The sequence below is a fragment of the Xyrauchen texanus genome, chromosome 42 (genome assembly GCF_025860055.1).
Source record: "Xyrauchen texanus isolate HMW12.3.18 chromosome 42, RBS_HiC_50CHRs, whole genome shotgun sequence".
In the NCBI taxonomy this organism is placed as follows: Eukaryota; Metazoa; Chordata; class Actinopteri; order Cypriniformes; family Catostomidae; genus Xyrauchen; species Xyrauchen texanus.
This window is the reverse complement of record NC_068317.1, coordinates 4,905,813-4,929,721: the sequence shown is the minus strand read 5'-3', so window position 1 is coordinate 4,929,721 and position 23,909 is coordinate 4,905,813. Positions and strand designations below refer to the sequence as shown.

The window sequence follows — 23,909 nt, the reverse complement described above, 5'->3', positions numbered from 1 at the left end:
ATCCGCAAAGCAACCAGCATTGTGGACGACCCAACACACCCCTCACACAAACTCTTTACCCTCCTCCCGTCTGGCAAGAGGTACCGAAGCATTCGGGCCCTCACGGCCAGACTGTGTAACAGCTTCTTCCTCCAAGCCATCAGACTCCTCAATACTCAGAGACTGGTTTGACACACACGTGTCCTGAGTTGCACTTTAATTACTGTCACTTTATAACTGTCTGCTACCTCAATAACTGCTATGTGCATAGAACACTATCTCATAGTATGTTATGTTTACATTTTTAGAAACTGTCATCTTTTTGCACTACTGAGTACTGGTCGGCGCTGCACTGTGTCTATTGTCCTGTTCATTGTCAGAAATTTGTTGTACTGTCTCGTACTTTTTGCACATGTTTGCACGTGCACTTTATATAGGTGTATATATAGGTTTTTTATATAGGTATTTCGTTGTGTTGTCTCATGTGGTCCTGTGGTGGTCCTTTGTTGTTTTTATGTAGCACCATGGTCCTGGAGGAACGTTGTCTCGTTTTGCTGTGTACTGTACTAACTGTATATGGTTGAAACGACAATAAAAACCACTTGACTTGACTTAAATCATGTATCTCTCTTTCATTGTGGCTGTTAAATCTGTGTTCAACGGATCCAATCTGTTCAACAGAAATTATTTATGGTTACAATTAGTGTTGTCACGGTACTAAAATTTCAGTAGTCTGTAGCGATACCTGTGATATTTTATGGTTCTCGATACCAATTTCAATACTGATAATTCAATTGACAATGTGTTATTGAACATATAAGTTTAGTTAATTTTAATAATTGTACATTTAATAATTATTCTTATTTTCTAGAGCATGTTTTAATGTTTAATTTAATCATTAAAATGGTGTCTAATCAAGTAATTCTTTATTTTAGTAAGTGAAAATGTAACTTTTTAACATGTGATTGCATTTGAACTTTTATTCAACAGCTGTTTGTCTTGTGATAAATGTATTAATTATTGCTATTATTATTATTATTAAAGTGAATATTACATTTTACTATACAGTTGTAATATATTATTTTGTATTTTATTTCTTCAATTACAAGCATCTAGCTTTTAATTTGAATAGTGTGTTTTTTGCCGGAAGATTTACTTTTTTGGATAAACAGTAGGCCTATGCGTTGAAGACGTTTATGTCAAGTCTGAAATCGAATTAGTTTACACTGTCCTTTTGAGTCTGACAAATGATATGTAGGACACCGTTTTGGAGTGTTTGTATTTTGTGTTTGTGGTAATTTTGAAATGTGATGTTTTAAATTGTGTAACTGTGAAGCACTTTGGTCAACTCTATTGTTTTAAATGCTAAATAAATAAATAAAGTTGAGATTAAAGTGCAAATACAGTGATTTAATTATATAAATATATAATTTACATGTGCTGTGTGGTTCACCGTAGATTAGTGCTCTGCATTGTCATCTGATACAACATGAATGATTCTCTGTGTCTGTGGAGTTTTTAGTGGATGTGCGGTCAGATTTATTCAAAGTACTCTTTAATAAATCACACTAGGACATACCATGATTTTAATTAATTAATTGTCCATTTCAGTGTGAGGAGTAACCGCACACGCTCAAAATGAGCATTTTAAAGCTGGGGTTTGTCAGTCATTCTGCGCGCTGGTACCAGATAGAGTCGGTGCTCCGTACTACCGCTACTGCAGAAACACTGCTATCGTTACATCTTTTTTGTTTCAGTACCGACTTGGGACCAAAATACCAGTACTATTGACAACACTAGTTACAATACATTAGCTTTTGTACTAGGGATGCAAATTATCGATTAATTCATTAATCATTAGTTGATTAACCTTATCGATCGATTAACGATTAACTGATAAGCGGCTATTTTCCTGAGAATGTAAATTTCTCACAGTATCAATAGTGTCTTTAACATAAAAAGTTAAATATTGCTTATACTGAATAAAAATGCATGTTATATTGCTCAATTGATGTTTTATTATAACAGTTGGGACAGATAATGGCATTTATGTATTTTAACAAAATAAATTATGCACAGAAAATTAAAATACATAAATAATTGTGCACTGGTTCACCTCTTGCGATTTTAAACATAGAACTTCCCTGAGGAAGGTGACAGTAAAATTAGAGGGCGTGCCTTGGAACAGTCAAATGAAGATATAGGCTACCTCTCCTGAAACAAAAACATTCCTGTCTTAATGTGTTTTGAATAGGCTCCTGACCTAGACCCCTATATTTTTGTTCAAGAAAATAAGCATATTAACATGGTCAGGAGTAAGTCGTGTGCGCAGCCTGTTTACAGTGAGGCCAGCTGCTGAGAATACACGTTCAGATGGGACAGACATGCCCGGTATGCACAGATATCGTCGTGCCACATTTGCCAGCCTCGGAAATCTTCCTTCATTGAATCCCTCACCATCAGTGGTGCTAACTGGCATCATATCTTTTTCGATCATGCCGCAAATCCTCTGAGTAATGCCCTCCGCTTTCCTGTGGTCACATACTCGCCTTCCCACCACAGCAGCGATTGTAGGTTGTGAAGGCGACAGACTTCCTCCCTGCAACACGGCTGCATGCAAGTTAAGAAGGTGGTATCTTAACGAACTCGTAGAGCTGTTGTACTTAATTGTAGTACCGCAGAGTTTACATTTGGCGTCTTTGTCATCATTAATTAATTTGAAATGCTCCCACACTCCACTCTGTTTTGACCGCCTCATGTTCGTTTCTTTTTTGCCGCATCAAGTTTTTGTCAGGGCTCTCGCGAGTCGCCGCCCCGTGAGAATCTCGTGTCACGTTCGCAATGCCGATAATGAATTTAATTTAATCGAGTAAATTCTTGTCGACAATTAATCGATAATCGATTAACCGTTTACATCCCTATTTTGTACCTCTGTGTACATTCTTTATTCCTAAACAAAACAGTGAACTGATGAGCACAAATATGTTAAGTATGTATGACAGATATGTCTGTCTACCTAGACTATCACTATTTGTCACCATTGTTAGAAATAGAGGGCAGGGTGGCTGATGGCTGATATAATGCTGATATATACTGTACATTCAATACATAGCAATCGGACTCTATGATTTCCGCAATTCGGAGAACACGGAAGGAATCGCTGAATCCAGTCATGAAAACGGAATTAACTATAAAACACGAAATGTCATGGAATTTTAAATATTTGGGATTAAATGAATGTGTAAAAGTACAATCAATCAATCAATCAATTTAAAATTGGGACATATCCTAGTGTGATTCTTAAAACATAAAAAGCAGAGGTTTAATTAAACTATTAAAGTTTGCATGAGCTGCGTGCTTCAACAGTAAGTGAATGTGAGAAGCTGTTGCTTACACACTAACCGCATCATTAAAGTCAGCATTAAATCAAAATTGATCCCATTTATTTTATTAATGCACGTTACTGGTCTTATTTACTTTATTATGACTCTGTCTTCCGGTGAAATGACTGACTCTGCTCTTCTGACGTATGCAAGTGGTAGTCAGTTTTAACCCCGCCCCTTCAAGAGTATAAAAAAACATGTCATTAAAGCAGCTAATGCAGAGATTATAAGGTGCATTTTCATCTGTTTTCCTCAAACTATTGTTCCTTAACCCATACTTGGTTATGGGCCGGCTTTGGCTCGAGCAGCATGGTGGAAGGTGTGTGTGTTGCTGTCTACTCCACACTCGCATGATCTGCCTCCAATCCTGTATGCAACGCCCACTTTTCACAATACAATCAACAACCGATGTATAAAATCTGCCCTATGTTTTTTTCTTGTTCAATAAGCCATTTCACTTGGAAATACTTTGCAATACGGAAGTATAGTCGGTCACAACTTCCGTTTCATGCCGATTTCAACATCAGGTGTGCTCTCTGTGTGTTTTCATGACAAAGAGCAGAGTACTTTATTAATTGTGAGGCGCAGCACATGCATGCTTTTGTGTTTTTGTGATTTAAATCACAGCCTTTTGAACTTTTGCAGTTTAATAAGAACATCTGCCGATGTGGACTTTTCTTATTTTTTTTTTTTTATGATAACGTTTTATTAAAATGAAATTAATCTGAATTCACTGAGGCATACATACAATTTAATGGCAGCAAATGAGACACATTGAATGAACAGTTATTTCATGCAACATTTACACACAATAAAAAAATAATTCAAATAAAACAAATTGCTCATTGACACAAGGAAAATACTGCTTTGGGTTTTTGGTAAAATAGGCATTATTATCAGTCAATAACCTTTGAAACACAACACGGTTTTTATGTGCAGTTATATTAAAGGATTTTACGATCATATGGATCTCTAGCATGGTGTGAATGGTAAAGATGTACACATGGACCAGCTCCAGACTATTTCTATAGCATTAAAACAGTTCAGTGTGTGGACTGATGGACACAGTAATTGTTCCCTTCCCGTTTCAGTGAGCACATGGCTTTTATCTTTGCATGTCTTTCAGACGGATAAGGCATGATGTTATCCGTTTTGACAAGGATTGTTTGCAGTGTGAATGTTGATGGTTTGAATTCAGTTATGTGTTTTTTCATTAGATCTTGTGTGCAGAGAGACGTCCTCATTTCAAGGAAAGTTGAGCCAGTGTCTTGGCCTTGAGTACCCTAAAGCAGGAATTAAACTTGCACAAGAGTGCTGCTGTTATTCCATATGATGATTCAGATGGCATCATGTTACTCAGGGCGTGGGATGTTTAGATGGGTTTGAAGAATGACATGTGTTGCCTGACTGTGATGGAATGAGACCTAAATGAGACCAGGATTTAAAAAATATTTTGCCCTAGTTTGTTGGTGTTTTTGCATTTATTAAATTCGGTTTTATTTATAAAGCATGGTATATAAACCACAGCATAGACCAAAATGCTGTACATTAAAAACTAACTTCCATGATCAAGCTAATTTACATAAAAATACATGAGTGGGTCTGTTTAGCTCTCAGTACCATTATGATGTTGCAAAGGCTACAGAGAACGAGTGCGTCTTACTATGGGTTTTAAACATAATTATAGAGGTAGAGGACCTTGTGGAGAGGGGTAAATCATTCCACAACCTTGGGGTAGCGACAGAGTGCGCCCCCCCCCCCACACTTTAATCGTAGAATATGAAGCAGTTGATTGGCAGATAAGAGACCTCTGGGTGAGTTCAGAAATATACTCTGGTGCTATACCATGTAAAGATTTAAACACCTTACCTTGGTGATAAATGGTCCCTCTTCCTGGTGTTAGTCAAGAGACTAAAGATGACTCACAGATTTTTGTCGTGGGTATGCGTATTTGACGGTCTGAAATATCCTTTACACAGTCACTATAAAACCTCTGTCTTGTTCTCGTTTAACTGGAGAATGTTTTTATTCATCCAGAATTTTACATCTACACTATTTTACTACATACTATTTTACAGATAGATTATCTCCAGATTTCTAAGGGAAATTAATTTGTGATTTCTTTTTTAAATGAGCCAAGAGGAAGCATATATAAGGAAAATAAAACTAGTCCTAAAATAGATCCTTGATAGAATCTGGATGTTGAGGATGATGAGAAATTTCCAATTTAACTGAAAATGTTCTACCATGTAGGTAAACCACGCTAGGGCCATGCCCTGAATGCCAACATGCTGCTGGTGACAGTCAGTGTGGATATCATGATCAATCGTATCGAATGCTGCTCTAAGATCCAATAAAATTAAGGCAAAACAACTATCAGAATCCATTCTTAGCAACAGTTCATTTGCTACCCTAAGAAGAGTAGATTCTGTGCTATGGCCAGCTCTAAAACCAAACTGAAAACTTTCAAAGACATTATTCTTTGTTAAAAATGAGTTAAGCTGAGTAAAAACCACCTTCCCCAAGATCTTTGATGTAAATTTGACCAATTTCTAAATTGCCATTTTTGTCTTCAACGACAAGTTGTCTTCAGATGCGCAACAACATCCTTGATATGTAAAAGTGAAACTGGCTCCAACTGACTGAAAATCTCAGAAACCGCAATCAGAACAGATGGGTTAGACACTGGAGGTTTAATGGAAGATGTTATGCTATCAAGCGTATCAGTAAAAATTTAAAAAACATTTCATAAGTAGATGGATCAGGAGAGATAGTACCTATTGTATTAAATGGTACTCGAGGGATATGTGAATTTTGTGAAATAATATCCGAAAAATTATTTGCCCTCGCTTTGAAAGCAGTCATGTGCTGGTACCGAATTAAGTCAGTGCTCGGTACAACCGGTACTGCAGAAACACTGGTATCATGACATTTTTTTATTTTAATACTGACTTGGTACTAAAATACCGGTACTTTTGACAACACTACACCATTGTATTCACCTTATTTAACTTTTTTTTTTTTTTATTTCACCTTGACATTTTTTATGTATTAACTAGTGATCAGGATTGAGTTTGCAGTGTTAGTCTTTCAAAAAACATTATGGTACACTCATCTGTTAAAGGAATGTTCCAGGTTCAAGACAAGTTAAGCTCGATCAACATGATTTGTGGCATAATATTGATTATCACAAAAATAAATTGACTCGTCCTCCTTTTCTAAAAAAAATCGATTTTATCACTAAAAGAATTTTTACACACACATTGTTTACTACTTGAGGTTATGCTTTTGAAACGGTGATAATTTGAATGTTCAAAAATTGGCCCCCCTTGTCTCACCACAGTGTCTCACTGTAACCTCGATTTTTGCTTCTTTTGTAAGAAAAGGAGGGGTAAGTCAAAATAATTTTTGTGGTAATCAGTATTTTGCCACAAATGCTGTTTAGTGAGCTTGACTTGTGTTGAACCCAGAATATTCCTTTAATGACTGTTTGGAGTAGTAAAAATGCTGAGCGTCTTAAGGATAGAGTTAAAGATTTGGTTATAATCAAAGTGCAGTCTAGATTTTCTCTGTCTGGATGTTCTGATGTCTCTATTATTCAAAGTGCATGTTAATGATTGACCAAAGCTTTTGGAAAACAGAAGGCCAGTACCCCCATTGAAGACTTGACTTCCTTTCACACCAAAATCTTTCTCTTCCTTGAGAAGCTACTTTACCATGTTTTGCAGATCACAATATAGTTATATTTGCTTAAGTCAACAAAAAAAGGAATTATGCATTAAATAACCATGTAAAAATTTGTACTGTTGGATATGCCTTTGAATAGAGTGCAGTAGTCTGGTTCTGAAGTGAAAATCCCATTGATTTTCTCCTTCACCAAATTATTGTTAACGATAAATTATATAAACATTTAAAGACTGATCTACCGTAAGCACTGAGGTTGTTAATCAATGGTATATGCTTCTGCTGAAACCATCAATCAGCATTATTTTAAATGTTTTTTTTTTTGTTGTTGTTGTGGAAATTGTTAAATAGCAGAATTTCTGGTGAAGAACTACACTACCTATGATGCTGACAAGAAAGATTCACTAATCTGAGAATCTCGGCCAACAAAGCACGTCAAAAGAGGTCTGTAGTGACTGCATTATTCACAGTGCATCATGTGATTGGGCAATCAAATTGGTATCTCTACACTCCTTAACTACTTATTTTTTTTCTAAATATCAGAATATTGTCCAATTAATATAAAATACATTGTTTCTACTTCTAATCAACAACTTTATTTGAAAAGTTTTTCCATTTCCTATTTTTATTAGATGATATAATTTGGGATTGTAGTTCATTAAAAATAAAGAAAAATGAGGGTATGCACATCCAACCCACGTTGGGCACAGGTGCAAGGCACAACGCAATGAACAAGGAAACACTGATTTTATTTATCCACAAATTGTAGTTCATTCCTTCAAAGACATTCTTGTACCTTTTGTCTTTTTGACTTTAAAATGCTTTTTTGCTTCAAATCAAAGTTTGTAATGTTGTGATTTACCTCTGAGCTGGTTGGTTTTCTTCTTGGCTTCTTACTCTTTTATGAAGGATATGCAGATGGGGGAAAAAATTAATGGGATTAGACTGAAGTGGATCTGCGCACTGTTTAATTATTCCCTTTTATTTAAAATGGTATTATTAATTGTATTTTCACTTTAAGCCATGTTTCTTTGTCAATCTCATGTGTAAACTACATAAAGCATATATTCGTGCAGCCTCCTGATAGCTGCACGAATATATATCTACTGTGGTATAAATGGTTTAGCCAAATTTCTACTGGTTTATTCCTCTCTACTGAGCAGTATTTATCTTCGTACAGTCCAGTCGAATGTGGGATATAAAGTATTTCTCTGAATCGGAGCTTAGTTGAGCCAAATCGTTCAGTCACAGGACAGATCACAGTTTAGGTGTCAAGTCATCTTTATTTGCCTTATCATGCCTTAACGGCCCTAGTGAGCAAGCCAAATGTGACTGTGTGGCAATGAGGAATATAAACTTCCGTAAGGTGTTTGATGAGTGGAGGAAGAAAAATCTTGAGAAACCAAACTAGCTGGGGTAGCCAGTCCTCCTCTGGCGGCAATATGGGTAGTTTACTGCGTCTTGTTTTTGCAGGGCAGTATTGATTCTGAACGCTTGTTTTTCAGGGGCCTGATAATGGCCAGTCGAGGATGCTAGCGTTACCATGGGCAGCGTCACTCTGCGCTACTTTTGTTATGGATGTCTCTTTACCTCTGTGACCTGGTCAATTCTTCTCTTCCTGTACTTCAACCTCAGTCAGGATGCCCACGTGTCCTTTAGAAATGTGCCCATCAAGGGGCAGCACCGATTCCAGCCTCGCTTCACCCACAGTCCGGTGGTCCAGCTGAGAGACGATGGTCAGGCCCGCAGAGGTCATGCTGCCAAACCAGACCTTTCTCCAGAGCTGGGTTAGTGGAGTTAGGAAACTCGTGCACTTTTATTTCAAAGTATTGTGCCATTTGTGAAATATATCATCTGGAGTGAAGGGCTGTCCCAAATTCTTAATCATACCAAAGTTGAACAAAAGCATCTTTAAAGTCAAACTTTGAAATGTATTAATTGATATATCATTGATTATTTTGTGCCTTTGAATTATGAACAGTAATTCATAGCTTAAAACACTTATCTACTATCCACCTGTCTAATTTGGCTAACCTTCTACTTGGTGACAGATAAAAGTGTGGCAATATACTGTAGAGTTTAATCAGCTTTTGATTTCAACAACAAAAGAAGTTGCAACATTAAAATTAGGGTGTTTCTTCAACTTTATACATTTCCCATGGAATAGATTTTTATTACAACAGCAGATTTATTTATTTTGTTTTTTAAAAGGTTTTACCAGCTTTTCAATTATTCATAATTTATTGTCTGTACTTTTCAAATGTATTTGATAGACTGTTTCAACCTCGTCCCATACCCAGATTATAAAAAATTGTTTAAAACTTTGAAAATCTAAACAAGAATGGAAAAAAGAAACTATTTATATATTTATTGTGTGAAAATAATTCCCATAAATTTCTCACTGCTGTGGCATCATTTTGACCACACCAAAAAAAATATCCTTTAAACTTTTTTCTAAAAGTTAGTAACTAAATATCACATGTGAACAAAATATTTTTATCGGGCGTCATTTCCAATCAAGCAGTAATTTTGCCAAATTATGCAAAAATTGTGGAAAGGTTGATTTTCAGGGCACATGAAATGTTAGCTCTAAAATTAGTCAAGACAAAAGAGTCTGACATTTTATTTCAAAAACGTAAGAAGTTGAAGAAACACTCGCAAGTGTCTTAAAGCACATTTTATTCGAGAAAATATCATAAACTGTTTGGCACAAACAGATATTTGCCCATCACCCTGTTTTCAAACTGCATGTAAATACCTTTTTCAGCATTCTGATGGTTAATTCTGTGTGCATCTGCTAACCTTTTTTCATACTTTTAAACATGTTTTTATGCATTGGTGGGTTATCTAGAATGAGTGGGTTTTTAATAGCAGATCAGTGTATTTTTGTGCCTGTAAACACTCAGTTTTTTATGTCTGATTGCAGGAATGATTTTTAACAAGCAGGATCAAGAGGTACGAGACGAGGGCTATCACAGTCACGCCTTCAACGTGCTCATCAGTAACCGCCTCGGATACCACAGAGACGTCCCTGACACCAGGAATGACAAGTAGGACATGCTGTGATGAATCTGTTAAATTTAAACATGAAAGAGTTAAAGAGTGACCCAGAATCATGGTTTGGTGTCGTTCTGTTAAAACATGACATTTATAAGATGATGGAATGGCCATTTTATGAGCTCAAGGTACACAAACCGTTTAGTGTAAACTGAGGTGAAAGTACATGTTGTTTAGTTTGATACTACATAAAATCAGCTTGTGATCTGTGTTCCCGTCAGGTGCGGAGACCGGAGATATCCTATGGCCTTGCCCTCGGCCAGCGTGGTCATCTGCTTCTTCAATGAGGCGTTCTCTGCGCTCCTGAGGACCGTTCACAGCGTGCTGGATCGCACACCAAACTACCTGCTCCACGAGATCATACTGGTGGATGATCACAGTGAACTGGGCAAGCCACTTGTGTAAACGTGTCCTGTTTGAGTTTTAATTTGGTCCAATGAAGCGAGACCTAGGTTATAATAATGGGCTGTGTGCTTTTTTGATTTGTCCTATTTGGTAATAAAAAAACAAAACAAAAAAAACTTTAGCAAATGAAAACCATGTTTAAATGCAATTTAAAGCTAAAAATGTATCCCATTCATAAAAAAATGTCTGTGACTTTATTGTACACAGTAGACATTTTCCATGCTGGCTAGTTCCTGTCGACCCTGTTGGGCATTTGTTCTGTAAAGAAAATTCTGGTCCGTCCCTTATCTAAGGCAGCGATCACAGGGTGGAATTACTGTTGCTTTTAATGTGCAATTCATCAGAAATGCCATCCGGTCAGTTTCCATTGATTTCCTAGGGATGGATGATGAAACCATGAAAATGTTTTTAGTTTATTCGACTGGCTGAAAGCAAATATTAGTGGTTTCAATGAGTGTATACCTGTCTAAGCAGCAGTTCAGAGTCTGACTACTTTGTAGTAAAGAAATGCAAAAATGCAACACAAACAAGTATTCATATAGCATCTTTTTAAATAACAGAACATGACTGGGCCATATGCCACAAAACAAAGTTTAATTTCAATTTTAAAGGTTAATTATTAGGGCTGGGTTTTTGATACAGATTTTTCGATTACGATTCACAAGCTTTCGATTCCAATTTCGAATAGATTTTCATTTGATATTGATTTATTTGGGTTTATTTCAGTTATAATGTCCCTTTTGTTTGCATATGAAATGCATTATTTTACAGCTAATGCTGTTAATTATACAGGGGCTTTCTAACTACGTACATCATGCAAATATTAATTTATTAGTTTTTCGTAATTTTGGTCATCAAGGAAACCGGCATTTCTGTAAAAATCATCTGTAAATGAGCGAATGTTAACTAGAGAGGACTCGAATGGCTTTATATCATCTGTGCTATGCATGATTAGAATTACATTTGTATTTTTTGTTGTGTTTGATCAACAAATGACTGTAGAGAACAGAAATTGTGTTAAAATAGAAAGTATTCAATGACCGATGGTTGCGTGGATCTCGTCTTGGACACACATTTGCTCGCATTGTAAAGTAGGGTTGGGCATGATCAGTCTTGGAATTTAAGAACTGATATCGAGATTGTTCAAATGGAGAGTGCAATTAATCAGATAATTAATATATTTACCCACCTCTATTAATGAAATAGAATAGAGGTCGACCGATAGTGGGTTTTGCCTATACCGATAACTAAGGTGGTAAAACTGATAGCCGATTAACCAGACGGCAGTAAAATGTATAATTTGAATGAAAACTTTCCACTGAATGTAAAATAGTGCTGAACTTTGGTAAGTGTTATTTTCCATAGCGATACTTTAATACATTTCTTCTGCACTGGTACTTTCTTCCAAGACTTTGCCATCTGAAATGAATGAAAATATGAAGTAAAATATAACAGGTCAAATGTGTTTGTTCAGTATTAACATAAAATGCTGCCTTACAAAGCCAAATAACGACTGTTTGCTTCATCACTACTGACAATATTTATTATTTTATTGTCATATTAAATCTATAAATGGTATTACATGTAGAATGGCATTGTCTATAGTATATGTGCCCTCACATGAACACACTGTATTAGATAACAATTTGCCCTCTCACAAATATAAAATGTATTTTAAACTAATATATTTTACCATGCTCTTATGTTTTTTGTAAATATCTACATCATTAAAGTGAAAGTTTGGACCGATGTAGTCAGAATGTAGAAAAGTTTGGGGAACCTTAGAGTCAAAAACCTATAAAACAGAAAATTGTAAAACTGTTGTTGTGCGTGCGTGTGCAATCACACAAGGTAATGTGATCGTGCTTGGTCTTCTGAAGCAAACAAACGACCGAGCGAAAACTCAAGCAGCGTTTTCATATGAGGTTGCCATTAATGATTGATTTATAACTGATAATTAACTTATTAATTCACTTAGAAACAAAACCTCTTTGGAGCACTCGTTTATAATCTGACTGGAACAAATTGGACACACCTCTATCCTGAAAAAAAGAAAAACTCAACAGATCTGTACAAATTCACAAGTGACTTTTTAAAATTCAAAACGGCGTATTAAGAGGAAAAGTTTCCATCCTTGACTTTATAACACTGTTGTAACTATTCAAACAGCTAATGTGAGCGCGTGTCCTCTCCACCTTGTCAGCAATGAAATTCTCCAGTGCAGCAAATAGTTATAAACAAGTGAATTATCAAACCACCTCTAGTGTTCTAAAATGACTGATTTATTGTACCATGACAATAATAATAACATACACTGTATACAGACCTTTGCTTTTCTCTGTCGATGTTTTAAACCAGCGTTTGAAGCGTCCGTCTCTATAAACAGCCTAGTCACATTGCACAACAAACTCCACTATACTGTAGATACAAGGAGATCAGACTGTACAACCCTCCCGCACCGGCCACGGAGAAATGAAGCCAAAAATAACTATCGTAGTTGATTTTTATTTTCGATAGCCCATATTTAAAAACGCAACTATTGGCCCGACCTCTAATATAGAAATGCATTTGAAAAATGTTTGTACAAGAAAAAACAGATAGCTTAATGTTTGCATTGCTGTCATGACTTTTCTGTTCAATATTATATCCATGTTTGTTTTAAGACCAACTTTAAATTGATTAAATAAAATAATTGGAATCAAATGTTCACTGGTGACATGTATATGACAAAGAAAATTACAGGTACAGGCATGAGTTTACATTTGGGGTCCTCGTCTGATACGAATCTGACATAAACAAATACATATGTATAAAAAAAAAAACAGTAAACATGCATTACCTTTGTAATGTTTGGTTGTTAGTAATAAATCTTTGTACTTTATAGTTGCTTCTCTAGTCACTTTATTGCACGTTGAACGCTTTTAACAAACTAGCGAAATCATTAGATTGCAAATACTAATGGGAAGTGAGCATTTTAAAAAATTTATAAAAAACAAACAAACAGATGTTTGCTTTCATTATCTTTCATCCAGGGTGTTCTCAGTCAGTGAATCTGGGAATTTTAAAATTGTGATTTCCTTTCATGGAAATGAATCAAATCTATTTCTCTATTTTTCTAAGCTCTAAAATTATTTCCTCAGCTGAAAATTGCTGGATTTGAATCAGCTAGTAATAGCCCTACAATATTTCCAGTTGAATTTTCAGTTTCACTCAGAAATGGCACATTACAGAAGTTTCCACACCATTTCACATTGCCTTTAATAAGAGTACTCTCAGCTCCATTTAACACATTTCACCTTGTCGAAAACCATTCTGCAGATTTCCGCTCGTAAATCTGTTCACAAAATGTCTGCAGATTCTGTCTTGGCCTTGCATGTTGAGCCCCTCTTTCAAACACTGAAGGGCTGCTGGCTGTCTATATGATTTGATGCTCTGTGTGACTGACAGATGATCTGAAGGAAGATCTGGATGTTTACATTCAGCAGCACCTGCAGAAGAAGGTGAAGCTGGTTCGTAATGAGAAGAGGGAGGGGCTGATCCGCGGGAGAATGATCGGCGCATCTCACGCTACAGGTGTGACATACTTTGAAATGGTCATTTACCAGACGCTGTTATCACAAACCACTTCAGTACACTTAGCATGAGTTCAGACACCAGCTGTTATCCTTTGCTTACATGTCATGGACTGTGCCTTGGATGCAATTCAGATGTTAAAAGTATGAAATTACTACAGATGATTTATCATTTCATTTTTCATTTAAAATTAACAAAATACCATTTTAGAGCCAGGACTGAAATTTCAGTCCTCTTTCATCCATCCTTGTGTGTTTACATCTAGTTTGTACCTTACTTGCTTAAATGACAAATTGTTTGGATACTGGTCTTGTAGGACTTTCTCTTTTCTGTTAGTGATTCTTTGAGTAGCTAGTCAGATTCGCTCCAATGTGATGATTACAGGCAACCATATGCCTCAAACATCAGATTCATCCGTCCAGAAGAGCAGTGCCGATTTAAAAACAAAATCGCATTCATTCAGTGCAATTAATTATATAAAACAATAGCGCATTTTAAACATTTTCATACTTAATAATTTCCTCAGACCAAAATAAGGAACAGTCCTACCATTGGTGCAGTTCAAGCTTAAAGTACCACGTTCATGTTACCAGTCAGTGGGGTGCAGTAAGCGCAACATGCAGCTGTTCAGGCAAGAAGCCACCCTTTCTGACAGCCGACAGCAGAAGATGAGGATGCGTTCTTGCGGTTAAACACCGCTGGACAGAGTGCAACCATGTAGGGGTCTCGAGCGTATTTCAAACTTTATTTAAACCACCTAAAAATACTGTTTAAATCACGTCTGGTTGAAAGTCTGATGTTTGAGCAATATTTGAGAAGCCATGCCATTTTGTTAATATAACCTGCTGCCCAACCACTCAGATCTTTGAGCTATAGCTATGTTTTATAATCCAATATTTCCCTTTTCCATGCCATTTTGCCTGTCGGTCAAATTTTCAACTCTATTATAAATCTTTCTGTGTGTGTTTCAGGTGAGGTGTTGGTGTTTTTGGACAGTCACTGTGAGGTGAACGAGGTGTGGCTCCAGCCGCTGCTCACACCTATCAAAGCAAACAGAAAAACGGTGGTGTGTCCCATCATTGACATCATCAGCGCAGACACACTGGTATACAGCCCCTCACCCATTGTGCGAGGGGGATTCAACTGGGGCTTGCACTTTAAATGGGACCCTGTGCCCATGTCTGAACTCAACAGTCCCGATGGAGCTATCAGGTACAACCAGTCTGCCAGTGTGTATAATGTTAAGGTTCAATACAATTTGAGCTAAATTGATAGCATTTGTGGCATAATGATGATTATGGGGGATTACGGGATTATCCAAAAATGGTAGACGCCCCTAACCGCTGCCCCACCACCAGGAGATATTCTGGGATTAATAGGGTGAGTTTGTGAAATGGAGTGATGGGTGGCATTTTTGTTTTGAATTTCCCAAAAAAATATCTGTATTCTGAATGTTAACATGTTACTCATATCGTGATGTACGAATTTTGTCATGCCACCCACCGCTATGTGATACTGTGCCCACTGCTACTTTCTGCTGCATGTGCTGTGCCTGAAGTGGCTCTTATGGATTGGAGTGAGGGCTAACATTTTAACCCCAGAGTCATAGGCTGCCCTGTTTGGATTCGATTTCCCCTGATGGCGTCCTGAAAATCCATTAGGTTGGCACTGGCTGTGAATCACATGCTGTCAGTGTGACACTCTGCACTTGTTCCCCTCATTTATACATGTTCTTTATTGACACAAATTGAGCATATACACTACCAGTCGAAAGACCCAGCCACTCACTCTACATTAAGACTATTTTTCATTTTTTAGTACAATAGTACATTTATCAAAACTGTGAAAGACACCAATAACACAATTGGAAGTATGGGAATTATGAAGTGACCGAACATTTTTCAACAAATCAAAACTCTGAATATTGTCCCTTTGTCAAATTGCCAGCTGCTCACTCTGGTCATTCTCTCTGGTCCAACTTCATGAGGTTCATCCTGAGATATTGAAGGAGTTCTCATGTATACTGGACACTTGCTGGCTGCTTTTCCTTCACTAGATTTGCATTTTATTTGACATTTATATGTGTGCACAATTTATAATTGTCTACTAAATTTATTTGAAGCATTTAGATCAAAGTTTAAAAAAAAAAAATGTTTATCCCCTTTTCTCCCAATTTGGAATGCTCAATTCCCACTACTTAGTAGGTCCTCGTGGTGGCACGGTTACTCGTCTCAATCCGGGTGGCAGAGGACAAGTATCAGTTGCCTCCGTTTCTCATTGTACATGACACCTTGGAGGCTCATGCTACTATCTGCGATCCACGCCCAACTTATCACACACCCCATTTTGAGCGAGAACCTCTTATCATGACCAAGAGGAGGTTACCCCATGTGACTCTACTCTCCCTAGCAACTGGGCCAATTTGGTTGCTTAGGTGACCTGGCTGGAGTAGATCAAAATTTTTTGTAAGGTCATGAGAATGATTGGTTTTTGATCATGAAGTGTAAGATTTTGAAGAGTGCTTTTACATAACTGCTGTCATGATGTTTCTCTGCAGATCTCCCACTATGGCGGGTGGGCTGTTTGCCATGGACAGGAACTACTTTTACGAGCTCGGTCAGTACGATCGTGGCATGGACATCTGGGGAGGAGAGAACTTGGAAATCTCTTTTCGGGTAAATGTCTTGTAGCTGAAACAATATTCTTATTTACTATTGTTCACGCCCACCTTTGAAACTGGAAAAACTTTTGCATCCCCCACCCTCTAAACTGTTAAAAACAATTATTGGAAAAAAAATTCAAATTATTATACTTTATTGTATTTAAAAAATTACAATGAAATTGAATGCATTCTTCCAACTTTACTGAATAATAAAAAGTTACACTCTTAAACAAATCTAAATTTAAATATAATAATAATAAAATAATATAACTTTAAAAAATATAGTGTTTGTGTTGGAGCAATGTTAATATATAAAAGCCAAAAAATTACAGTTGTCTTTATTTACTCACCCTCCTTGTTCCAAACTAGTATGACTTCAAGATTGAGGGATGAGGATTATGACTGTCAATCTCCAAAAGCACATAAAAACACCATAAAGATGTCCATATCACTCGTTGAAATATATAAAGTCTACTGAGGTCATTTAAGAACATTGTGTGTGAAGAACAGATCGAAATGTGTTTCTTCACTAAATTCTTCCTCTTCACCATTTGAATCTTGTGCGCAGTCTACTCATTTTACATTTTATGCATTTGTTAGACGCTTTTATCCAAAGCGACTTACAGTGCAATTATTACAGGGACAATCCCCCCGGAGCAACCTGGAGTTAAGTGTCTTGCTCAAGGGCACAATGGTGGTGGCCATGGGGTTCGAACCAATGACCTTCTGATTAACAGCCCTGTGCTTTAGCCACTACGCCACCACCACTCCTCTGTCACTACTCCCACATAAACAGCGCATTAAGTGCACCTGACACCACATAAGGAGAAAAGGGTACTGTAAAGGAAAATAAATTGTGCTCATTGTTTCTTGTGTGTATTGTTATAGCAGCAATTTGAATGTGTAAAAATATAACCGTTTGGGAATGGGGCAATTACAATACAGGGCACGTCCCACATTTTGAGAACCACTGGCTTAAGACAACTGGTTTTGCTTCAAGACCCAGTTTTTAAATTGAGTTGGTGATCCAACACAGTACAAAAATTGGTTGTTGTACCAAAGTAAACTGTCTTCAAAATCAAACACAGAAGTGTATTTGTATTACATATTTTGAGGATGAGGGTACCTGTTCATGTTTGCATCTGTCTAATTTGGCTAGCTAGTGCCAAGTGACAGACAAATTTGCATCAAAATACTATTTTGATGCATCTTTAGTTGGTAACAGCACTTGATGTCAAAAACAAAAGATATTGGATGCTTATTTTAATTGCAATCCTATAATTATGTTTTTCCCTACTGTATGTAATCAGAACAGACCTGCAAACAAACGGGACACCAGTTGAGAACAACTGGCTTAAGTCACAGTCACATGTACTTGTGTACACAAATTTACTTAAATGTTGCAGCCAATATGTGCTGAAAAAGTCCCAACTTATATTTTGTCCTTGTTTTGTCTTATTAGGAATTCCTTCCTTTCCCACTTTCCCTTTCAGCTCAAAGGCTTACAGGTGAAACTCGAAAAATTAGAATATCGTGCAAAAGTTCATTAATTTCAGTAATTCAACTTAAAAGGTGAAACTAATATATTATATAAACTCATTACAAGCAAAGTAAGATATTTCAAGCCTTTATTTGATATAATTTTGATGATTATGGCTTACAGCTTATGAAAACCCCAAATTCAGAATCTCAGAAAATTAGAATATTACATGAAATCAATAAAAAAAGGATTTTGAATACAGAAATGTCGGCCCTCTGAAAAGTATAATCATGCATATGTACTCAGTACTTGGTTTGGGCCCCTTTTGCATTAATTACTGCCTCAATGCGGCGTGGCATGGATGCTATCAGCCTGTGGCACTGCTGAGGTGTTATGGAAGACCAAGATGCTTCAATAGCGGCCTTCAGCTCTTCTGCATTGTTTGGTCTCATATCTCTCATCTTTCTCTTGGCAATGCCTCATAGATTCTCTATGGGGTTCAGGTCAGGCGAGTTTGCTGGCCAATCAAGCACAGTAATACCATGGTCATTGAACCAGGTTTTGGTACTTTTGGCAGTGTGGGCAGGTGCCAAGTCCTGCTGGAAAATGAAGTCAGCATCTCCATAAAGCTTGTCTGCTGAAGGAACCATGAAGTGCTCTAAAATGTCCGGCTGCGTTGACACTGGACTTAATAAAGCACAGTGGACCAACACCAGCCGATGACATGGCTCCCCAAACCAACACAGACTGTGGAAACTTCACACTAGACTTCAAGCATCTTGGATTGTGTGCCTCTCCATTCTTCCTCCAGACTCTGGGACCTTGGTTTCCAAATGAGATGCAAAATTTGCTCTCATCAGAAAAGAGGACTTTGGACCACTGAGCAACAGACCAGTTCTTTTTTTCTTTAGCCCAGGTAAGACGTTTGACATTTGAAGCCCATGTCCAGGACCCGTCTGTGTGGTGGCTCTTGATGCAGTAACTCCAGCCTCAGTCCACTCCTTGTGAAGCTCCCCCACACATTTGAATGGCCTTTTCTTGACAATCCTCTCCAGGCTACGGTCATCCCTGCTGCTTGTGCACCTTTTTCTTCCACACTTTTCCCTTCCATTTAACTTTCTATTAATGTGCTTTGATACAGCACTTTGAGAACATCCAACTTCTTTTGCAATTACCTTTTGAGGCTTTCCCTCCTTGTGGAGGGTGTCAATGATGGTTTTCTGCACAACTGTCAGGTCAGCAGTCTTCCCCATGATTGTGAATTCAACTGAACCAGACTGAGAGACCATTTAAAGGCTCAGGAACCCTTTGCAGGTGTTTAGCTGATTAGAGTGTGACACTTTGAGCCTACAATACTGAACCTTTTCACAATATTCTAATTTTCTGAGATTCTGAATTTGGGGTTTTCATAAGCTGTAAGCCATAATCATCAAAATTATATCAAATAAAGGCTTGAAATATCTTACTTTGCTTGTAATGAGTCTATATAATATATTAGTTTCACCTTTTAAGTTGAATTACTGAAATTAATGAACTTTTGCACGATATTCTAATTTTTCGAGTTTCACCTGTATAAATGTCATAATAAACACATCAGCCAGGCAGTCTCATTGATTGTGATGCACTACTGAATTCTTCTGATAACGTTCCACATATCACATTATGTGCCTAATTGTTTTTCTATTCGCACTTTATACTGAAAATCTAACTTCAAAAGGAATGTCAGTCTATGGCTGGAGGTTACTTCTCTGTCATTGACTTTTCAGATATTCATTGGAGCTTGTTTTTCTTAATATTTTTTTTTTTTACAGGACTGGGCAAAAATCGTGCCACTCTTTGAATACCAAAATCATTATTCGGTAATTCTACACGTGTAATAGAGGTCTTCAACTCAATCCAAACTCGACGAGTTCTGACAAACCATCAGGTTTTGGGTCCGTTGTTCAATTATAGGGCGAGTAAGGGGCTGTTCAAACATGCTTTTCTGTGCATCGATGCTGTTTTTCTATATACTGTTAATATGTGCTGAATCTCTCAGTTTTTTCTTTCAGCGTCTTGCACAAGATTGCCGCATTTTTAGATACCAAGTAAAGTTAAAAAGAACTTATCAATTTTGAAATGTGTTGATTTTTATCAACACATTTCAAAACATTTGCCTTGTGGTTTCATTCATTGTGTTGCGCTGCATTGTGAAGAAGTTCAGGACTTCATGTGACTTACACCATTAAACATGATTCTAGGTTAAAATATTGTTTTTCTGATGCATCGTGATCTTCATTTGAATGATTTTGATACAGATTCCCAAAATCCCATGATCGATCTGTCACTCAATGTGGCAACCCTCTACAATGTGAGTAAATCACTTGCATGTGAGACAGGATTATGCGCTGTCTGACAAAAAATGTCTGTGATTAGCCACTCGTGAGAAAATGTTCAGATTTTACTCACCAAGATTGTGTAACATATTGGCGAAAGAGATCCATGCTACCCATTTGTCATTGAGTAATGTCTTTTTTAATATCCTGTAGATCTAATATATTATATGCAATTTCAAGACATCATATTTATAGATGGAACACATTAATTTGTTTATTTTTTAAATGTGATCAAAATGGTGGAAAACTTATGATAAAATTTACGTTGTAGAATTTATATTTTCACAATGTACCATGTTAGAAGGTCCCCTGTATATTAACAGCATTAGCTAATAGCTCTTTCATATTTAAGCAAAATGGACATTATAACTGAAAAATGAATCTGAATCCAATCAAATTGGAATCAAATGGAATCGAGAGCTCGTATCGGAATCGGGGGAAATCTGTATCAATACCCAGCCCTACTTTTTCATATCATTTCTACTTTATGTAGCAGAATTCAGTATCCAACCAAATCAGAGATTTAAGATTCTGACAATGCTATGGAATCCTATTTAATTATAGGGGCATTTAAAAAGAAAAAATTAGCTGGATTTTACCTTCTCATTCATTTAAAAATGAGAATGTGTTTTCTCTAATCAGATCTGGATGTGTGGGGGTCAGTTGCTGATCATGCCGTGTTCCAGGGTCGGGCACATCTTCCGCAAACGCCGGCCATACGGGTCACCCGGAGGTCAGGACACAATGGCACACAACTCCCTGCGTCTGGCCCATGTCTGGATGGATGAATATAAGGTGAGCATCAATAGCAGAAAGACATCAGAGGGGTTCAGATAGGGCACAAGTAAAACAGGAAATAATAGCCTACTGATTTTGTAGTGGTGTTTGGTGAGGCAAGCTTTTTACTACTATTGCTCCTACTTGTGGTTAGTGATTTGAACAAATCCTCAACGGTAAGTATTAAACTTTGGCATGTAACACACGGTTTTGTACTACAGACATGATTGATACCCAAAATCTTGCAGAGGAGAGGCGTGCTATTACTATACGAAGCAATCAGACATACGGTTTTGTCATGTGGATGATAAAATGGGTATTCTTTATTCTTACTATTTCCCATGGTCATTGTAAGCCTATGAGATGAGTAGAAGGTGTGTCCAAACTTTTGTCTCGTAACTTACATATTTTAAGCCCATGTAGACCGCTATTTCATAGCTTCTCGCTTTTGCAAATAAAAGTGTGTCAGCACTGACCCTTATGCTTTAAGGTCACTCAATATATTGATTGTTTTTTGTCAGGCTGGACATTCACAGCTTTAGTGCTTTAAGTTGTCATTGCTGCAGGCAAACCATAGCATACATGGAGAATACAGTGTGGTGCATTATATGTCGAATGGGGGCATCACAGAGATTTTTCTTCATCTTTTTTTTATTTTTCATTCTCTTTTCTTTTTCTTTTTTTTTTTTCTTTTAGCTGTGTCCAGCCCTCAGAACTGCAAAGGTTTGCTGTAATTGGCTCCTTGTATAAGAGATATATGACCCAGTTTTAAGGAGAAAGTAATTACCGGTACCTCAGTTGTGCATATTAAACCTCTGCTTCACCAAGTTATTTTATAGAATAACTGCTTGGCTGACATTGTCAGTAGTGTTCTCAACACTGTTTGAATGCAGTCCTTTCTTGTTGCCCTAATGTGTGATTCAGTGTAAATAGTGTCATTAGTATTTATTTTCTAGTAAATGAATTGCGTCTGATGCATGTTGCACACAAAAATAGCAAGAGCTGTTTACTGGGTAGCAGGTTGATGCACCGTGCACTCTGAGGATAAACTAGTCACTAAATTTGCCAAAGTTTGCCAGGTTAATGGAATCACATCTTTGAAAGATACTCAGTTTTGTTTGGTTTGTTTTGGTAGTAAGTTAATGAGATCGACAAGCATAACTGTTAGGCCTAGATGAAATTACTGTGATGTATTTTTTGCTTAAAGGGATAGTTCACCCAAAAATGAAAATTCTCTCATCATTTACTCATCCTCATGCCATGCCAGATGTGTATGACTGTCTTTCTTCTGATGAACACAAAGATTTTTAGAAAATATCTCATCCCTCCAGGTCCATAAAATGCAAATGAATGGTGATCAGAACTTTGTAGCTCCAAAAATCACAAAAAGGAAACATAAAAGTAATCCATAATACTCAAGTGGTTAAATGTATATCTTCAGAAGTGATATAATAGGTGTGGGTGAGAAACAGAACAAATTTGTTGTCCTTTTTTACTCTAAATCTACACTTTCACTTTTACATCTGAAAGTCACAAGTGGGTGCCTGTATAGTTTTAGTATTAAAAAAAAAAAGGACTTAAATTTGTATCTGTTTCTCACCCACACTTATATCACTTAAGTTATGGATTGAAACACTGGATTACTTGGATATGCTACAAATGTCTGATCACCATTGACTTGCATTGTATGGATCTACAGAGCTGAGATATTCTTCTAAAAATCTTAATTTGTGTTCAGCAGAATATCTGGGATGGCATGAGGTTGAGTAAATTATTAGAGAATTTAAATTTTCCTTTAAATTATTGGTCCACATACATTGAATAATAATCAAATCAAATCACTTTATTGTCACACTACCATGTACACAAGTGCAACAGTAGGTGAAAGTCTTGTGTGCAGTTCCGAGGAACATAGCAGTCATGACAGTGATGAGACATATACCAATTACAATAAATAACATATTTACACAACACAATTTACATATCAAATGTACACATACTTACACAACACAATAATTGTATACAATGTACAGTAGACAATACACACAATATACAGTAAGTAAAGAGTATATGAAATATATATATATATGTATATGTAGTTGTATTGAGGAGAATATGTTGACAGTCCAGTGTGAGATTATAGATTAATAAAGTGCAGTGCTGATTATTGATCCTGATAGATCAAGTGTTCAACAGTCTGACTGCTTGGGGAAAGAAGCTGTCATGTAATCTGCTGGTGCGGGTCCTGAAGCTGCGATACCGCCTGCCTGATGGTAGCAGTGAGAACAGACCATGACTCGGGTGGCTGGAGTCTCTGATGATCCTCCGAGCTTTTTTCACACACCGACTAGTGTATATGTCCTGGAGGGAGGGAAGCTCACCTCCGATGATGTTTCTGGCAGTTCGCACCACCCTTTGCAGGGCTTTGCAGTTGTGGGCGGTGCTATTGCCGTACTAGGCGGTGATGCAGCCAGTCAGGATGCTCTCTACAGTACTGGTGTAGAACCGTGTGAGGATGTGGTGGTTCATTCCAA

General features: G+C 37.0%; 1 protein-coding gene across 4 annotated transcripts in view; it reads left to right on the top strand.

Moving 5' to 3' along the window:
• The window catches only part of LOC127635096 (polypeptide N-acetylgalactosaminyltransferase 11-like), a 72,697-nt gene that overhangs the window by 17,221 nt on the left and 31,567 nt on the right, over positions 1–23,909 (top strand). For 3 of the 4 annotated variants that reach the window (XM_052114882.1, XM_052114881.1, XM_052114880.1), the window contains exons 2-8: positions 8,552–8,833; positions 9,973–10,096; positions 10,325–10,491; positions 13,956–14,081; positions 15,053–15,293; positions 16,639–16,756; positions 21,241–21,393. In XM_052114882.1, coding sequence (XP_051970842.1) covers positions 8,590–8,833; positions 9,973–10,096; positions 10,325–10,491; positions 13,956–14,081; positions 15,053–15,293; positions 16,639–16,756; positions 21,241–21,393 — 1,173 coding nt within the window. In that variant the 5' untranslated portion in view covers positions 8,552–8,589. The remainder of the gene's footprint in view (positions 1–8,551; positions 8,834–9,972; positions 10,097–10,324; positions 10,492–13,955; positions 14,082–15,052; positions 15,294–16,638; positions 16,757–21,240; positions 21,394–23,909) is intronic. The other variant, XM_052114883.1, reaches the window with a different exon arrangement.